The 17,995-nt window shown below is 35.4% G+C and overlaps 1 protein-coding gene across 1 annotated transcript in view; it reads left to right on the forward strand.

The window, feature by feature from the left end:
• PCLO (piccolo presynaptic cytomatrix protein) overlaps positions 1–17,995 on the forward strand; it is a 314,203-nt gene that overhangs the window by 124,521 nt on the left and 171,687 nt on the right. Inside the window, exon 4 of the mRNA XM_042816076.1 lies at positions 14,128–15,270. Within this exon, the coding sequence (XP_042672010.1) occupies positions 14,128–15,270 (1,143 nt within the window). The remainder of the gene's footprint in view (positions 1–14,127; positions 15,271–17,995) is intronic.

The following is a 17,995-nucleotide window of genomic DNA, read 5'->3' on the forward strand; positions in this document are numbered from 1 at the left end:
CCCCCCCCACAGAAAAACATTTTACAAATATTTGATGCCTTTCAATAATGGAAGATGAGGACACACTCCAGGTAGTCACAGAGAATTTCATCCATGTAGAACCAATCAGTATCAGGTGGTTTTGGGCAGCAGAGAAAACTGCCTTCCTATTGTTGGCTGTCATTCAAAAAAAGCTGCCTGAGTTTGAAGTACTGCATGATTTTCAATGGAACTTTTAGTGGTTTCTAAGGTTTTCATCAAATCCTTTATTTATTTATAATCTTTTTCTTGACCAGATTAGGAGTTATATCATTATCTCTAAGATTTCTGAAAACTCAGTGAATTTATTTCCTGGCAGATTGCATGAAAAACTCTATAATGTGTACCCATTTTAGATAGTCTTTTTGACAGAATTGATTCATTTTCTGATCTACTGATAAATACTGATTTGTAATAAGATTAAGGTTAAGCTCTTAAAATTATTTTCAGACATCAACTGAAAACTGAATGCTTTGGAAGGTAGGAAGCTTTTACAACACACTCACCAAGACAAGTTTTTCAAAATCAGACTAGCAAACATGCAACTTCCTAAAAAGTTTATCAGGTTTTAGAGGGGAAGCTCTAAAAGCAGATTACCCAGTCCTACGGTTGCATATTTTTCTTTAAGTGTATTGTTACCATAGTGACTGCTGTTATATAACATAAATCACTCACTGAAGCATGAAGGATTAGCAGACAGTACAGCACTCTCTTCCCCTTTTTTGAATCAGTGTTTTTCTAAGCAGGATCTTTATTGATGGAATGAGAGTGAAAGGTGCCATCTAATAGCTGGGAGCTGCCCCAGGTCCTCTGGGTTTTGTTTTGCTTCATTCTCCAGCAGCTGAATTTCCATTTCATCTTGGTGATGTTAGTGTGTGAACTTTCATCCTGTCAAATACGCTGTGGTACAGTCAGGCTGCCATGAGTTTTGTGAGGATTACACTTACTGTTTTATTGGTGTTTTTGTTAAACCCTTAGACCACTGCCTACTTATGTTTATGCTTGTGCTTGCTAGATCAGTTCATTGGGTTTGTTGGGTTGAATGAGTGAATCCTTTTACATAAAACCAGGAAAAAAAATCAGTTCTCCCACTGCTAATTTTCAGATCAATCTATCCTTTCTTTACCTAAAGAAGTTTCCTAAAATACTCAATGTTATTGCATGTATGGCTTTATTTTCCTACTGGCATGATCTACATTACTAATGACATGCAGTTTGCTCTCTTTGCTCAGGTCCTTTCCTGCTGAGCTTCTCACAGCCATTCATCTCCCTGTCTGTACCTGTGTCCATCATTACTCCATCCCAGGGACAGAATCTGGCATTTGCATTTGCTGAACTTCAGTTCACTGCTGATTGTCCAGTATTCCAATGTATCTAGATCTTTCTGCAAGGCCTCTCCTTTCTCTAAGGAGTCAGCAGCACCTCCCTCTTTAGTATCATCACTGAACTTGCTGGGGATGCTTTCAACTCATGCATCTAGATCACTAGTAAAAATGTTGAACTGGACTGGCCCTAGCACTGAGCCCTGGGAAGCAGCATTGGTGACTGACTGCCAGCCTGATGTAGCCCTACTCACTATGTATGACTTGTTGAGCTCTGGTGCCCAGCGCAGTGTGAACCTGTTTGTCTTGCTTTCGGATCGTTTATTCAGAAGAATGCTGTGAGGAATGATATGAAAGGCCTTCCTGAAATCCACCACCTTCCTTTCATCAATCAAGTGGGTGAATTTATCATAGAATCAGATAAAATTACTAAGGCAGGATGATGAACCCATGTTGACTATGCCTGAAGTAAGAGTGGCAAATATGGTGATGAAATCCATTTTTCAGATTGCTTACACAAGTAAATGAACTAAGATGTAGGTTAAAGTTGAAAACCATGAAACTGAAGCTTCATGTCATTTCACATGAAGTCTTCCTTCAGTCAGCAGATATTTTCTGTCTTTCTCTAAAATTCACTATTTATTTAACGTCTTGCCTATCAAGGCCCAGGAGCAAAAAAAATATTGTTTCTATCTTCTTTTTCTTTGCTATATTTTCTTTACCTGAATAACTTGCTATAAGCTAGACTTTGTCTCTATTAAAGTATTATTCTGCAACAAACAGTGCTATAATATTGATTACATTGAGATATTCAGTAGATGCTCAGGTTTTTTCTCATATTTTCTGCACTTTCCTAAAACTTTGTCCACTCTTCATAGTGTCTCCTTTTAAGCTTTAGTAGTCTGCCCTTAACACTGAAATTTGGTGAGATTAGAAATGAGAGGGGCAACATCTTAATGTTTGCATTCACATTTCAGTAACAAATCAATCAATCAGCAGTAAAATCTCCCAAACCAGCTCTTGAATAGTGAATTTTGTGAGTCTAGCTAGGAATGTGGGATTCTAGCGTAACTTCCAAAAAATTACTGTGGAATGAAGAGTCAGTTGAATTATTTGCATGATTTTTCTTTTTGTATTGTATTGGAGTTACTGTCTAATTTTTTGTTTGTTTGTTTGTTTGTTTGTTTACTGTATTCAAAGCAGAACATATAAATTAATACTGCAAAATATCTGAAGTAAGCATGGTTGAAATTCAAGCTTTTAAAAAGAATATACTTAGTTGCCATCTCAGAATAATTGGAATAATAGTATCAGAGTGCCATCTATAAATAAAAAGAAGTATTTCTGAAATACCTGATACATAGTAAATGCAGATTATTGAAGGTCATCATTGTAACTGCTTTGATGTACAAAAATTCGTTGTGCACTCTGGAAACTGCTTCCAGTTCTACCCTTGACGACAGATGTGAACTTTCCACTTCATTGCCTAGAGATGGTTTTTTGAAAAGAGCCCCATGAATGGTTCATTTTACAGTCACACTGTACGTTATTTTAGAGTCAAAGGCTTGGGAACTGATTACACAAACTATTATACAGATATGAGGACTTTTGTTGTCTTGTAGAATTAAACTAGAATTCACTGCTCCTTACATCTGGAATTACGATCTCTATCATACTCTCTTTATACATTTGTGTCTGCAAATTCTCCATGACTTGTATTTAGAAAGGCTGCTGCTTTCTGTGATTATTTACAATTTCTGCTGATGAACAGGAAAAAAAAAAAAAAAATTATTAAGGCAAATACTTATTTTACCAAAGAGGTTCCTTTTTTCCTTTTTTTTTTTTTTTTTTTTCAAAACAAAAAAACAAACAAACAAAAAACAAGAAAATAGCTTGCTGATAAATAGGATTTTTAAAAATTTCATTTAGAATGTAAATTGAGAATCCTTAATTTGAGATATGTAGGTTAACCAAAAATAAATGTAATTTTCAGTTTTAATGCAATGTTTCTTTGTTTCTTCAAATACTGTAAAAATCCTTGTAAAAAATTCGTTTACATGAAATAATGGAGTCAGTATCTGGATAAGACCCTCTCTTTAATGTCATCACCTGGACTTTATTGGCTGAATTTGGGCTGCTATAGCCTGAGAAGAGAGATTATCACAGAAGGCTTCCTTTTTAGATTTGGATTGGTTATTACTTTTTAGCAGTCCAACCTCTTATCTTTAATATTTCTGTTGAGAGTTAGCAGTACATTAATTTTGGAAGGCTTACATGATTTTAGATTATTTGGATTATATAATATGGATTATAATTGTACCCATGGGGTCTCTTGAAAGTAAACTGAATCTTATTGTATATGATTGTTCAAGTGTATAGGATTTATTTGCATATTAAAAGCCAAAAAAGCATCTGCTTTTAGTTACACTCTAGCATCATAGTATGTTAAGTTTTTAAACAGATTGTATTTCCATTAAGAAAAAATCTAAAAGAAATTGTAATTAATGTTGGCTTGAAGTTTTTCAATAAAAATGTTTTATTTTAATCTTTCATGTACATATTTGGTAGTATAATTTGCCAAATTACAAAAATCCACAGCATGCTCCCCTTTTTTGAGTTAGTTACATTTGTTGACAGGATTATCTTGCTGACTAAATTGCATATTCCTTTTAAAGACAATCTTATGCTGGACTGATGCTCTCTTACCTGGAAATAATGTGTTTCCTTGACCATGAATTATTCTCCAGACTTTTTGCTTGCTTTCTTCTTTTCCCTTCATTTTCAAAATCTTCAGGCTCTAAAAGGATGCATGTATCGGTTAAAAGAGATAATGAATAAATGCTAGGCAAGAATCAGTACCAAATGATAAACTCTCTGAATGATAAAGCCAACATTAAACACAACTGAGGAAATAGACACATTCATACAATGTTTCTAATTAAGGAGAGATTGAAACAGATGAGATGTGATGGAAAATGAGTCAGTGAAAGTGTCTTAAGGTCTCAAAAATTTAGGTATCAGATTATGTAGTAGGAACTTTCATTAAGATTCAGTTTAAAGTTTATCTTTGCATGTTAGTTTATACTATCTGCACACCTGAAAGTTATCCTTGAAGTGAAGTTCATCTGAAACACTGTGCTGCAAGCTTTCTCCCCTGATCAGGAATATTAGGGCATTTGTCAGCTTTTCAATTGTGTTTGTATCTGGAAATAATGTTCCATAGCCTAGGGAGGAAATGCTGGTAGCCAAGATCAAAACGTTAGCTCCTCAGTTAAGTGTTAAAAGTTTGTTAAAAAAAAAAAAAAAAAAAAAAAAAAAAAAAGTGTTAAAAGTGTTAAAAAGTGTTAAAAGTAACTGAAATAAGACTGTACAGAGCTAGCAGTTCCAGAAGTCTCCTATTGCTCGAACATTTCCATCTTTCTCTGTAGCACTTCATTTAAAGAGTCGATCTGTCACTTACATAAAATATCATGAAGATCCATCTTTGTAAAAAAGCCTATTCATGCAGTAATAAACTAAACATGAGCAAAAGGCAGATATCTCTCAAGCTATCTTAGCAGTGATTATTGTTTATGCAAAGTACATTGCTGAAATGAACTACATGTTAGTTTTAGGATTATCTGGTTTATTAGTGCAAATAAAATGGAAAACACTGACTTTTCAGAGTAATTGTGTCTACCGGTTTTCCCTGTATGTCTAAAACTGTAACAATGTTTTTACGGAGAGCAGTGGATGTGTGATAGTATGAACAATTGAGGCTGAGATAAGAACATTTTATTTATAGCTTATCATCAGGTACAGATTCCTAGATGTGCTGAAGTTTTGGCTCTAGGCAGCCTGAAAGATTAGGAAAAACTCTCTTTACTACAGAATTCATGTCATCTTGTTCATACCTGGGACTTAGTTTAGGAGTAACCATTTTTCTCTAGGCTCTTCATAAAAGGTCAACATTGAACACAGAGCTGAATAGTCTTTAAACTCCTTGTGGCATGGTATTGTTTGCTGTTTTAGTGCCATCCATGACCCTGGATATTTTGACAATTTAGAACAAATAATAACAAGAATATATGGGGAATACTCATAATATTCATATAAGGATGGATTATTTGTTTGACTGGAGGAGAGGAGTTACCTGTAGAAACACTCTTTAGAATAACATTGGCGGAAAGGCCAGTACTCAGAACTCAGCCCATGAACCTAACTCTTGAGATGTTCATATTGGAAATATGAAAATGAATTAATAGTGGTTTATATTCTAAAACAAATCATAGTACAGAATCTGAGAGAGTTGTATGTAAAGGTAAAAAATATAAAGTACTTAAGATAGATATTTTCCACTTGAGTTATAGAAATCGACAGTTGGATGCATATTTTCATGAATCTTGGGAAATCAAGACGATATTTATTAATTTAATTATTATAGGTGTTTTTTAACACTACCTTGATAAAGTTTTGACTATTAACAGCATTGTAAAAAATAGAGTTTTCTATAGTCACTACTTAAAACATTCAAGTCATAGGCTTACAGAGTATTGTTTCACATGAATTAGAGGGTAGTTTTATAATGAAATCCCTGTGGAGGCACCTTGATATCTTTGAATGTTATCATGACAGCCAATGCAAACACGATATGTAATTGTCCAAAGGAGTTAGAATGTCACAATCTTTTTCTCACCTGGTAGAATAAAATGTTTGTTTTGCATTTCAATTAGTGTTTGTGGGCTTCCATTGTAATTCAGAATTTCTTGAAATATACATATGGCTTAATCATCTCAGCTTTACTGAAGTACTTGAGGCTCAACTGTTGACTTCTCTGGCCTTTGGATGAAGCCCATATCCACTTTGGCTTTTTTCCTTCGTTGTGATTGGATTTGCCACGAAAACAAAAGAAGTGACCACCAGAGTCAGTGAAATGCTTGATGAGAATTTCTTTGTGTAGGACCGAGGAGGGCTTTTGGGCAACAGCACTCGTACATCTAAACCTGCCAATGTAATGAAGGAGTACTACTCACGTGAACATAGGAAAGTACAAATAAATGCAGAGAGAAAATCAGTATGGTATTGTTCCCTCCCTTGACCAAAAAGAGCATTTATTTTTCAACATCTTTGCTTTGACAACTATAATGATTTATACAATAGTGATTTTTTTTTGTCATTTTCAGCATAACTCTAAGCCTCTAAAGACCTTTAAAATATACACGGACACATGAAATTCCTATTATCTATCAAATTTGATCACTAATGTAAAAATTCTGAAGAAACAGAGCGGTTGCTAGAAAGATAAGAGATGTTCTCAAGGTGCTGATGTGTATCTTGCAATAATAATAAGACATATGCATTTCAGAGTTTTCATCACTTGAGGAAGCAGATTATCCTTGTGTTGTTGCGTTCTGTACCTCATCTGTTTAAAATGGAGTGGAATATTCAATAGTCCCATTTCTATTAAATAAAATTCCTGACTTGTGGAAAAGAAACATAGATTCATCTGTACTTCCCTGGTAATCTTCTACTGCAGTATTTACAGGTCTCTTCCAAGCATTAACACTTGATATAGGATAAAAAAGAAGAGAGAATTGGTGACAGCTGCCAAAGTTCCAAGAGCAGTTTTCATTTTTTGGGGGAGTCAAAGCAAAATCACGGGGCATTAGGAATAACTGTGATTGCTCTATTGCTCGATCAAACAGATCATTTTATTTACGATTATGCTTTTAGGGGACATTCTTTGAAACCCTCTAGCTAAAATGTAGCTGTTTGTTGTGCCAGGATATCTAGCACATTTACATAGAATAGTTGAGGTTGAAAAGGAAACTCGAAAGTCATCAAACCTTTTTTTGTCAGGGTAACAACAATCTAGAGAATAACAAGCTTGGGATGTACCAACATTTTGGAGACATAAATGGACTGTTCAAAATCCTTTTTCAAGCATCGAAGGTGCATCTATTCAAAAGGATGGAGTCCCTGAAAGATTGTTACTAAGCAAACCTAAATTGGAATGGAAAACAATAAATGGAAACACAAAAAGGAAGGGAAGGTTCAAGTAGTGATTGCTAACTGTTGTATTTTTTTCTGCTGTCAGATGTCTGATTTGGTGGTCCTGTTCTGCATGTGTGTCCTTCCATCAGACTGTGCAATGGTGGTGGACTTACAAGCAAAAACACTCAAATGGCAACAGACACACACCAGATCAATCCATCTGAAGAACTACCAGTATTAAAATACCACCTACAGAGATCCTTGAACAGTCTTTGCTGGCCAGGCAGTCTTCAGCCATGTGAAGAACCATCAGCTTGTCCTGCATTTGCAACAAACCATCACTGCTGCTGAGCTGCTGCCATCCACTTCTGTGTATTTTGCTTTGTTTTCTTTTGTTTTAAAACTTTTCAATCCACTATTTTTCTTCTTAAATTCTTGTTTTGACAATGATACTCCACGTTTTAATTTTCTTATATTCCCTGGCTTTTTCTCACACATTTTTCCTCATCTTAACAACCCTATCTCAGTAAAGCTCAGTAGAGGTCTCAGACCTGTGCTACATAAAACTAGGCCTTGCATTATGAGATAGCTGAACTTCTGAGCTGAGGATTTCAACGGTCCCTTTCAGCCTTCTTTTCACAAAAAGCCTGTTCTGTAGCAAGCAGGACAAGAACCTCTCAAGAGGAAGACTGCCTCCAATTCTGTGTTACATTAGAACTCTCCAGGGCTCTCTTCTCCAGGTGCATGTCAGGGCTTCCGAAGTCTGAATGCATGTTTAATTTCAAATAGCTAAAACACTAATATAATTTAGGATAATTTTCCTCCAAAGGAGATCTGATTTTACTACCTGTCAAATTGCTCTTCTCTCTCATAATTTGACTAGTAATTTCATGGTGACACAGACGCAATTATATTTCTGGAACCTAGCTAGATTCAATACATAAGAGTTTACCTTTTGTTACCTGTAAAATAAATCATGTTTTAAAAAAAATTTTTTAGAATTTATCTGATACAGTCCTCCTCCAGAAGACACGTATTGAATTCTTGTATATGGCTTTTTCTTCATCACGGGGATTAATTCTGCTTTCTTTGAAGTTATTTTATAAAACTTTGTAAATATTTGGGTTGGTCTAGCAGAGCTGTAGTTATGAGAATCAATTATTCTATGCATTAGATAAGTGCAGATATGAGTTAATATGGGTCAACAGTGTCTCACTCAGTTTGGACAGATGACATATATATCATAACTGCTTGATATTGCTTTCATATTGCAACAGATCCCAATTACTAGTTGCAATTGATCATGTTCTTTCCCCTCCAGTACGATGATTTCTCTTCTTTGTGCTCATTTGCTCTTGACATTTGCTTGCGTTCAATTTTACTATTACTAAAAAAAAAAAAAAAAGAGATTAAAGCACATGTTATTTGAACATTACCTTTAATTCTGAGGCCATTTTGACTGCAATATGGATATCCTTTTATCTACAAGTATGCAAAATATTTTCTTGTTTAAAATTTCTTTGCAGAATTTGACTTAATTCAATTTTGATAATTTTTTTCTTCATCTCTACTTTTTACATTCCTTAAGATGCGGATTACTGGGCTAATCAGGTTGTTTCTTTTTTTTCCCCCCTCTTTGTGTGGGCTACCTGATTAGTTTTTTTGTTCTTCTTAAGTGGCCTGGGAAACTTCCTGTGCATAGCCTGAACAAAACTGTCATAAGGACCTTGCAAACTCTGTATAAGTGTGAAAATAAAAACAGAATCAATTGAAAACAAATATCATAGGTAAAATTGTCTTAAAATTGAAGGACAACTGGTTTATATTAGTATTTGTACCAAAGTAAATGTCTGTTCATTATAATGTTGTTTTTTTTTTTTTTAAGAAACCCAAAATCTATACATATCAAAGAAATCAAAGTAACAAAGAAAGGGACAGAAAACTTGCATAAATAAATATATTAGTAATTGCTTTTTTCTCTTTTTTCTTTTAATTATTTTAATTACTGAGAAAAAGCATATGTTTCTTGTCATAGATGTATTCCATTTTTTTTATATTTAACACATAGTATTTGATAAAGATTCTGTTTGTCAATGTGGTTATTTTGGATAGAAAAAAACAAAAGGAAATTATTTTTTCACATATGTACTTCTTCTTCCTTTTTTATGTTCCTATATTGGTTTTATGATTTGATTTTAATGGGAGGAGAGGTGAGAAATAATTAGAAATGGATAAAGGTATACTCCATCCATGGCAAAATAGTTGTTCTCCAGATTAAATTAAGCATTTGACTTCTGAGGCCAATCAAGAGATGTTCTGTGGGATGCAGTGTTTATTTTCACTTTCTCAAATACATTGTGTACATTGAGTTGCTTTCAATTAGAAGAAAAATTTGGTTTGCCAATTGATGTTTGCTAGGAATGCATAGTAAAATCCTTAATTGGCAGGGAGATTGAATGGTTGACTTTTCATCTTAAGTGATATCACACAGCATGTGTGAGACAACTGGGGGATCAGGCTTAGCCAGTGCGGGTTCATGAAAGGCAGGTCCTTCTTAGCCACCCTGCTCTGCTTCTATAATTGAGCAGCAAACCTGGTGGATGATGGAAGGGCTGTTGACGTAGTCTGTGTAGACTTCAGCAAAGCCTTTGGCACATTACACTCCCACAGTATTCTTCTGGGGAGGCTGGTAACCAGTGGCTTGACCATGTACACTCTTCACTGGGTAAAGAACTGCTGGAGCGTCATGCCCAGAGAGTGGTGGTGAATGAAGTTAAATGCAACTGGTGACTGGTCACAATTGGTGCTCTCCGCAGATCTGCAGTGAGGCGTGTCTTTACTGATGACCTGGATAAGGGAATTGAGTGCACTCAGTAAGTTTGCAGATGACATCAAGTTGGAAGGAAAAATCAATCTGCCTGAGGGTAGGAAGGCCCATCAGAGGGGACTAGACAGGCTGCATTATTGGGCTAAGGCATGTGGGATGAAGTTCAACAAAACCTAGTGGTGGGACCTGCACTTTGTCCACAACAACCCCAAGCAATGCTACAGGTTTAGGGAAAAGTGGCTGGAAGACTGTGTGGCAGAAATGGACCTGGGGCTATTGGTCAGCACTCAGCTGATAATGAACCAGAAGTGTGCCCAGTTAGCCAAGAAGGCCAATGACTTCCCCAGTTATCAGAAATAATGTTACCAGCAGGACCAGGGAGGTGATCTTCTCCCTGTACCTATCTGATGGGGCCACACTTTGAGTACTGTGTTTAGTTTTGTTTCCCATGTTACAAGAATAGCATTGAGACCCTGGAGTATTTCCAAAGAAGGAACATGAAGCTGTTGAGGATTCTGGAGAATAAGTATTATGAGAAGTGGCTGAGGGGAGTGAGATTGTTTAGTCTATAGAAGAGGAAATTCGTGGGAGACCTTATCACTCTCTACAGCTGCCTGAAGGGAGGCTATAATGAGGTGAGGGTCGGCCTCTCTTTACGCATAACTAGCAATAGGACTAGAGGAAATGGCCTCAAGTTGTGGGACATTCAGGCTAGATATTAGGAAAAGTTTATTCTCTCAAAGAGTGGCCGGGTGCTCAAATAGGCTGCTCAGGGAGATGGTTGAGTCACTGCCCCTGGAGGTGTTCAAGAAATGTTTAGATGTTGTACTAAGGGACGTGGTTTAGTGGGGAAGTATTGGTGGTAGATGGACTTTTGGATTGGATGATCTTTTTCAACCTTGGTGATTCTGTGATTTTGAACTTAAACACCTCTGATACTGTGGCTACTAAGTACAAAACAAAAGAACTGAAATACTTTAGCCCTTGCATGATATTTGCAAAACAGACCATTGCAGTGAATATTTAGTGTATGAAATTGTCAAGATGACGCTTGTTCTTTTGTTAAACTTGAATGAGGAGAACTTTGAGAAACAACTCCCTTTGTCTTGTTCAGCAGTATAGGGTTGTTGGGATTATTGAAGACACAGGGAAAGAAGTGTATATTTAGAACATTAATGCACATGTGTGTTGCTTGTGATACCAAGAATGTCTGCTGACAACTCAGGAACCAAAGAGTGTGAATATTTCTGTAAAGAACTAAGAAAATTATTTAGTAAAGATTGTTGAAGGAAGATGATGTCCATTTCTTAAGTCTTAATAAATTTGGGTTGACAGGCTAACTGAAAAGGTAGCCTTAGGCAAAATTAGTATTCAGGGCATGAGGTTAACTGAGGAAACATCAAGTCTAAAACTGAGGCATATGACTTCATGGTACAAAATTTAATTTTACAGAGAACCATTCTGACAGTGAATCAGGAGCTAGAGGGCTGGTGATATAAGAATATTTTTATAGGTGCTTTTGTGATCAAATATCCAAATGATGATAAAAACTTAGATTGAATTATAAAGCACATGTCTATATAACTTTAAAAAAGTACTTTTCACTTTAAAAGTGAAAAGTAGCTGCAAAGATAACAAAAGTTATCATTAAATCATTGTGTATCTGGACAATTCCAGGTCATCTCACCAGCTGTACTTACATCAGTATGGCAAGGGGGGAGTGACTGGTACTTCCATCTCTTGGCAAACATTAAACTAAACATAATAACTAATTCACTCATCATCAGCTGCCTTTGTTAATCTTAATTTATCATTATTTTTCTTTTTAAGAAGCTTGTCCTATGACGTGCTTAGTGCTACTGTGTGGATCTAAGAAGGGGAATGTGAATGAGCAGTGAGGAGATTGCAGTTGAAGAGATACTCAATGAGATAAGAGTTAAATGTGTTATGTGTAGAAAAAAAGCAGAAACCCTGGAAACCGGATAAATTATCAGGAAATAAATTGAAATTATGTCATGTGGAAATGTTACTGTGAAAAGAAACTGTGTACTGAACGCCTTTTTCTTGATTTTACAAACTATTTGAATCTAGAATGACTTTGAATTAAGATTGATCTATCATAATTATCTACTCAACTCTATATAAGTCTTTGAGAAAAGAATAAAAAATACAGTGAAATCAGTTCTTTTTTCATTATTCTGTTTATAATGAAATTTATTTAGTGTATTTAGGCATTTTGGAACTCCTGGTAATATTGCCATCTTAATTTTCATAGGTTAAGACCAAATTTGTTTCCACACGTATTAATTCTATTTTAAAATTTTAGAAAGTGGTTCACAGCAAACTCTATCACAGCAGATGTTCTTGTTGAGAAATGACCAATGACAATATCCTGGCATCACCAAAAGTACTCTTTGTAGGAGAACCTACCAGTTCTGTTATTGATATTAAGCCTCCCACAGAAAAAGGCAAGATTTATGAAATCAAAACTAGAGTGGGGAGTCTGATACTTAGAATCCTGTAGTTCAGGCATTCTTTATGCTACGGTTCAGACCTGGATTTCCAGTCTCTGATTTTGGTGTTACACCATTTATTACTTAATTAGCTTGTAGTAGGAAATGCGTGAGTGTTTCTGGGTTATCAAACTTCTACCACTTATTCTAACTAGACGTGTCATTTTCTGGGCAAAATTCTACAATGTTCTATAGTGTATAATTCATCAGTCATCTGTACTGATCAGTAATGCTATTTACATTATTAGCTATGTAATTACTATTAGAACAATTTTGCGCTGTTTTTCATGTATTTTGTATTCAGTAGGTTGCTAAGTTAACTAAATCAGAGAAATACACTGATTTGGTGAGACAATCCATCATCACAGTAAAAGGAATCAGAAACAAGCACTAAAAGATTTTAAGGTGCAGTACAGACTTTGTATTTCATTTGCAAAGTATCACTATCTATTATCATATCCAGAAGTTTTGGAGTTTTTTCTTTCATTTTAGTACTTTTCTGTATTCCAGTACGAAAAAGAAAAAAATCTCTTGGACAGAGTCCAGCTGGTGGCCACAAAGGTGATAAAGGGCCTGGAGCATCTCTCTTATAAGAAAAGGCTGAGTAGCCTGGGTCTGTTCAGCCTTGAGAAAGAAGAGTGAGAGGAAATCTGATCAATGTCTATAAATATCTAAGGTGTGGGAGGCAAAGGGATGAGGCCAGACTCTTCAGAAGTATGCTGCAATAGGACAAGGGGAAACGGCCACAAGCTAAAGCATAGGAAGTCCTGCACAAATGTGTGCAAGAACTTCTTTACAGTGAGGTGACGGAGCACTGGAACAGGCTGCCCAAAGAGGCTGTGGAGTCTCCTTCTCTGGAGATGTTCAAGATCCACCTGGATGCCTACCTGTGCAACCTGGTCTAGGGAGCCTGCTTTGGCAGGGGGGTTGGACTCGATGATCTCTAGAGATCCCTTCCAGCCCCTACAATTCTGTGATTGTGTGATTCTGTGATTTCTGTCTTTAAAATTCCATTTTTCTATTCTAAAGAAACTATATCCCAAACCTCACTACAAAAAGTCTGATTTCTTCTATGTAGTAGCTGGCTAATTGGCAACAAGGTCTTTTATGAAGATTTGTCCTTTTTTTTTCCCGATTTTCTGGAAAGTAGAATAAAAAGGCATTGTGCAGAAGTGAACAAAGAGGTGTTCTTCCTTGGTTACTGCCATTTTAACTTAAACTGCAAAACATACACAAAAATTCCAGAGAGAAAGGTAACTTCTAAAAGAAAAAGCACAAAGAGTTTTTCAAAGTTAGAGAGATTTACCAAGTTTGAGGTAAAGTTATTATTGGTAGATTGTAGAGGATTTAGAAAACAATATGTATTGGAAATACATAAGCAGATTTTGTAGATAAAAGTCATCAATATTTCAGGACAATGTATTTTTCTGTTGTGTTTTCATATAAGTGACTTCATATGTCTGTTCTATCACAGGTACAGGAATGGCTGTGCTTAAATTGTCAGACCCAAAGGGCAATGTCAGGACAACTTGGGGATATGGGCAAGGTGCCACTTCCAAAACTAGGCCCTTCACAACCAGTATCCAAACCACCTGCGACTCCTCAAAAACAGCCTGTGCCTGCTGTCTCACATTCCCCACAGAAGACTTCCACACCGCCTACTCCAGCAGCCACAAAACCGAAAGAAGAACCAAGCGTTCCGAAGGAAGTTCCAAAACTTCATCAAGGGAAATTGGAAAAAACATTGTCAACTGATAAAATCCAGCAAGGAGTTCAGAAAGAAGATGCAAAATCTAAGCAGGGCAAACTTTTCAAGACACCTTCATCTGATAAAATACAACGTGTTTCCCAGAAGGAAGACTCAAGACTCCAGCAAACAAAACTGACAAAGGCACCATCATCTGATAAAATTTTGCATGGAGTTCAGAAGGAGGACATAAAACTTCAAGAGGCAAAATTGGCAAAGATACCCTCAGCTGACAAAATTTTACATGGAGTTCAGAAAGAGGACCCAAAACTCCAACAGATGAAAATGGCAAAGGCATTATCAGCTGACAAAATCCAACCTGCAGCTCAGAAAGAGGATGTACAACTTCAGGGAATCAGATTGTCCAAGGCAGTTTCAGCTGATAAAATTCAACATGGAATTCAGAAAGATGTAAGTCTTCAACACGTAAAAATTGAGAAAACTTCTTCAGTGGAGAAAATCCAACAAGAAGCTCAAAAAGAATCAAAACTTCAGCAAGAGAAGCTGCCAAAGACACTTTCAGAAGATAAAATTCCTGCAACAGTAAGTTCAGATCAACAGAAACCCTTAAGCAAATCTGAAGAAGATAAAAAACCTGAGCTCCTGGAAAAAAGTGCTCCACATCCAGAGGACAAAAAAGAGCAAATTATAGCTGAGACAAAAGAGCATGTTACTGAGCAGGAAGCGGAAGTTGAAGCACCTTGTGACAAACTGCATGGGAAGAAACAAGAGGATGTTAAGAAAGAGGATTTGACAACTGGAATTCCACAGATGGTTTCAAAAACTGAAAAAGCGGAGGAAGATAAAACTCCTGTTCCAGTGTCGCGTCTGCCAAGATCTGACCATGTGGAAGCAGTGAGAGAAAAAATAGTAAGTAACTTTTTCTCTCTAAATGCTTTTCTCCTTTGTTACAATTTGGAATCCCATCCTGATGGACCCTGTCATTTACATCTTCCTGCTCTTTATTGTTATGGATGATTGGGTCGTCTGTAAGAATGATACAAGATGATTCTCCGTGACAGAATTGCTCTTGTTGAGTAAGAGTTTCACCAGTTAGTCTTGCCCTTTGCGTGCAACTTTCCAATAGTTCTTGCATGATTTTCAGATTAAATAGTTAAGCTTTGAAACTAAAAGTTTCTGTTTTATGGGTTTTCAAATATTTATAATTTCTTTAACTCCTTGTTTAGACTCTCAAGAGTTTAATTGTTCAAATTGGAACATTTTCATAATTCTTAATCCCAAAAGCAAATAATTGATGATAAGTTGCACAGTATTGTGAGCTACCAAAAGATGATAAACGTTTTAGGAGTATTTTGTGATGCTTGAAAATGGTATATTAAAGTACACAGCCTTTACATCTTTTAAACGTTTCATCTGCTTATCCTGTGTTTAAGCAGTGTTTGTGGTGAGCTCTTCATTCGGATCATTAGATGACTTAATAATAGAATGTGCTAGGAGGCTGTATTTCTAAATAAATTCGTTTCCTAAATATCAAGTCAGTAACAATCCACTTGTCAGTGGAAGTGGGTAACATAGACAATTTGTTGATAAATGACAAATGATGGTTGAATTTTTTTGTGCATCAGTACTCAAATTTGGGTGCTGAATATTATATTACTAAAGTAGGAAAAGGTTTAGGAGAAAAGTCCAATCTTGCCAAAATTATGTTTTAAAATAAAATCCGTAAATAATATGAGGTTTTTGTTTATTTCTCTGTTTGTTTGATAACCAAGGTATTTAGGCAGAAAATTATTCCGATTAGGAAATCATGCTGTGGAGAGTTCTGTTAAAAATTATTATTTTTAGAAATCATATTTCCAGTCAGATACATTTCCATCAACTGATGTGTTTATATGATACAATGCTATCTAGAGATGCGATATCATGTGGTTGTACTGAGGGAACACAGATTTTGTTCTCAACAACGTAGCCAAAATGCTCACTTCTGGAATAAACAAGAAAGTGATCTAAGAAAATGAAATATCAGTTTGAGTATTTCATATTAGGCATGAGACTCTAGTGCAGCACTTTCCAAGAAGAGCAAGTTAACAAAATGTCCCTTTGGAGGCATTTTCATAGTAACATACATTAATATCAGAGAACCTAAGAAATACACTTGATTATTTTTGTTCTGTTTTTATTTAAAGTTCTATTCTTTTGTGTGCTTTCAAAAACTTCTGTAGTGAAAAGTTTTCATCACTCTCTAGTCTCAGTCCTATCTGGTCATTTTTGTGTTCTGTGAAGATAAGAAAACACATGATACTCTTGGCAAATCTGAGATACATATATTTGACTTTTGTCTCTGATAGCAACAGATTTGTATGGTAAATTACTTCTAATTATCTCTTGATATATTATGTGGTGCACACACACCTGCATTTCACTTTTGTTTCACTTAATCATTCTCATTGCCTTCTAACTTAATCAGAGCTTCCTGAGTTACCTCCCTAGATGAAGTTTAACTTTTGTCATTAGACTTTGAAGCACATTTAACCAAAGTTTATAAAGCATAATAGTTTAATTCATAAAAGGAAACACATAGATGTCATCTTTTAAGTATTTTTAAAATTAGAACACTCTGAAATAAAAAGACCCCAAAATTGAAAGAATGACAATTGAATAGCTATTTTTCCATGTACACAGACAAAAACAAACAAACAAACAAAAAAAAAAAAGTGTTTGGTATCTTCACTGATACTGTTTGGATAATTAAAAGAGAATATTTATACACTGAAGATTATAATATATTTCAGGACAGAATCTTATAAAGGATTTCAGGTGTATTTGTAAATAACAATGTAAAGATGCAGCTAACAAATGACCAATGCCATTTTATATCAAAATATGTGAAAATGGTGATTAACTAAATCTTGTAGCATCTCAGTGAAATAATTAGATAACATTATCCTCATTTTTCATGGATAAAAAAAGTCAGCAACATGCCAACAAGGCTTAAAAGAAACTCAGAGGATAAAGATCTGTTACAGTGAAGTCAGCCTTGGAAATTGTCAGATCTCAATTATATTTAGAGATGTGAGAACCTTTTAAATAAATGTGAGTTAAATATTGAAACATTTTTAAAGATTTGGCCTCAAATTATGGTTTAAGATATCACAATGCCATTTTTTCTTCACACAATTGTTTTTCCCGATAATATTTTAAACTGTAATTTGTTCAAAGAGATATAAAGTAACAAACTGTATTTGCTGATGATTTACAGGCATTTTTTTTTCCTAATAAACTATCTTGTAATCACATGTGCAGTATCAATTAATTGTCCTAACAAGGATGCCTAGAATTCTGGGACAGTTATGACATATTGATCTGTCAGTGTGTAACAGTTGTCTTGGAACTCCCAGTCAACATAAAAGTAGTTAGTTATATCTAAATGAACATGTTATAATGTTGTAACTTGTACATGTTTACAACATGTCAGCCACATGGTGTAAGTGCCCTTATCATTGCCATCTCATGTTTGCTGAAGAAGGGTTATGTGCTTTGGTTGAATACCTGGTTAGAAATCGTGATCCTGTAATATATTTTAAATTAACATTATAATGCTCTTAATTACAAAACACGGATGAGGGAGACAAAA

Source organism: Centrocercus urophasianus, unplaced genomic scaffold, assembly GCF_019232065.1.
Source record: "Centrocercus urophasianus isolate 14NV4802_14NV808 unplaced genomic scaffold, USGS_Curo_1.0 seq_15, whole genome shotgun sequence".
Classification (NCBI taxonomy): Eukaryota; Metazoa; Chordata; class Aves; order Galliformes; family Phasianidae; genus Centrocercus; species Centrocercus urophasianus.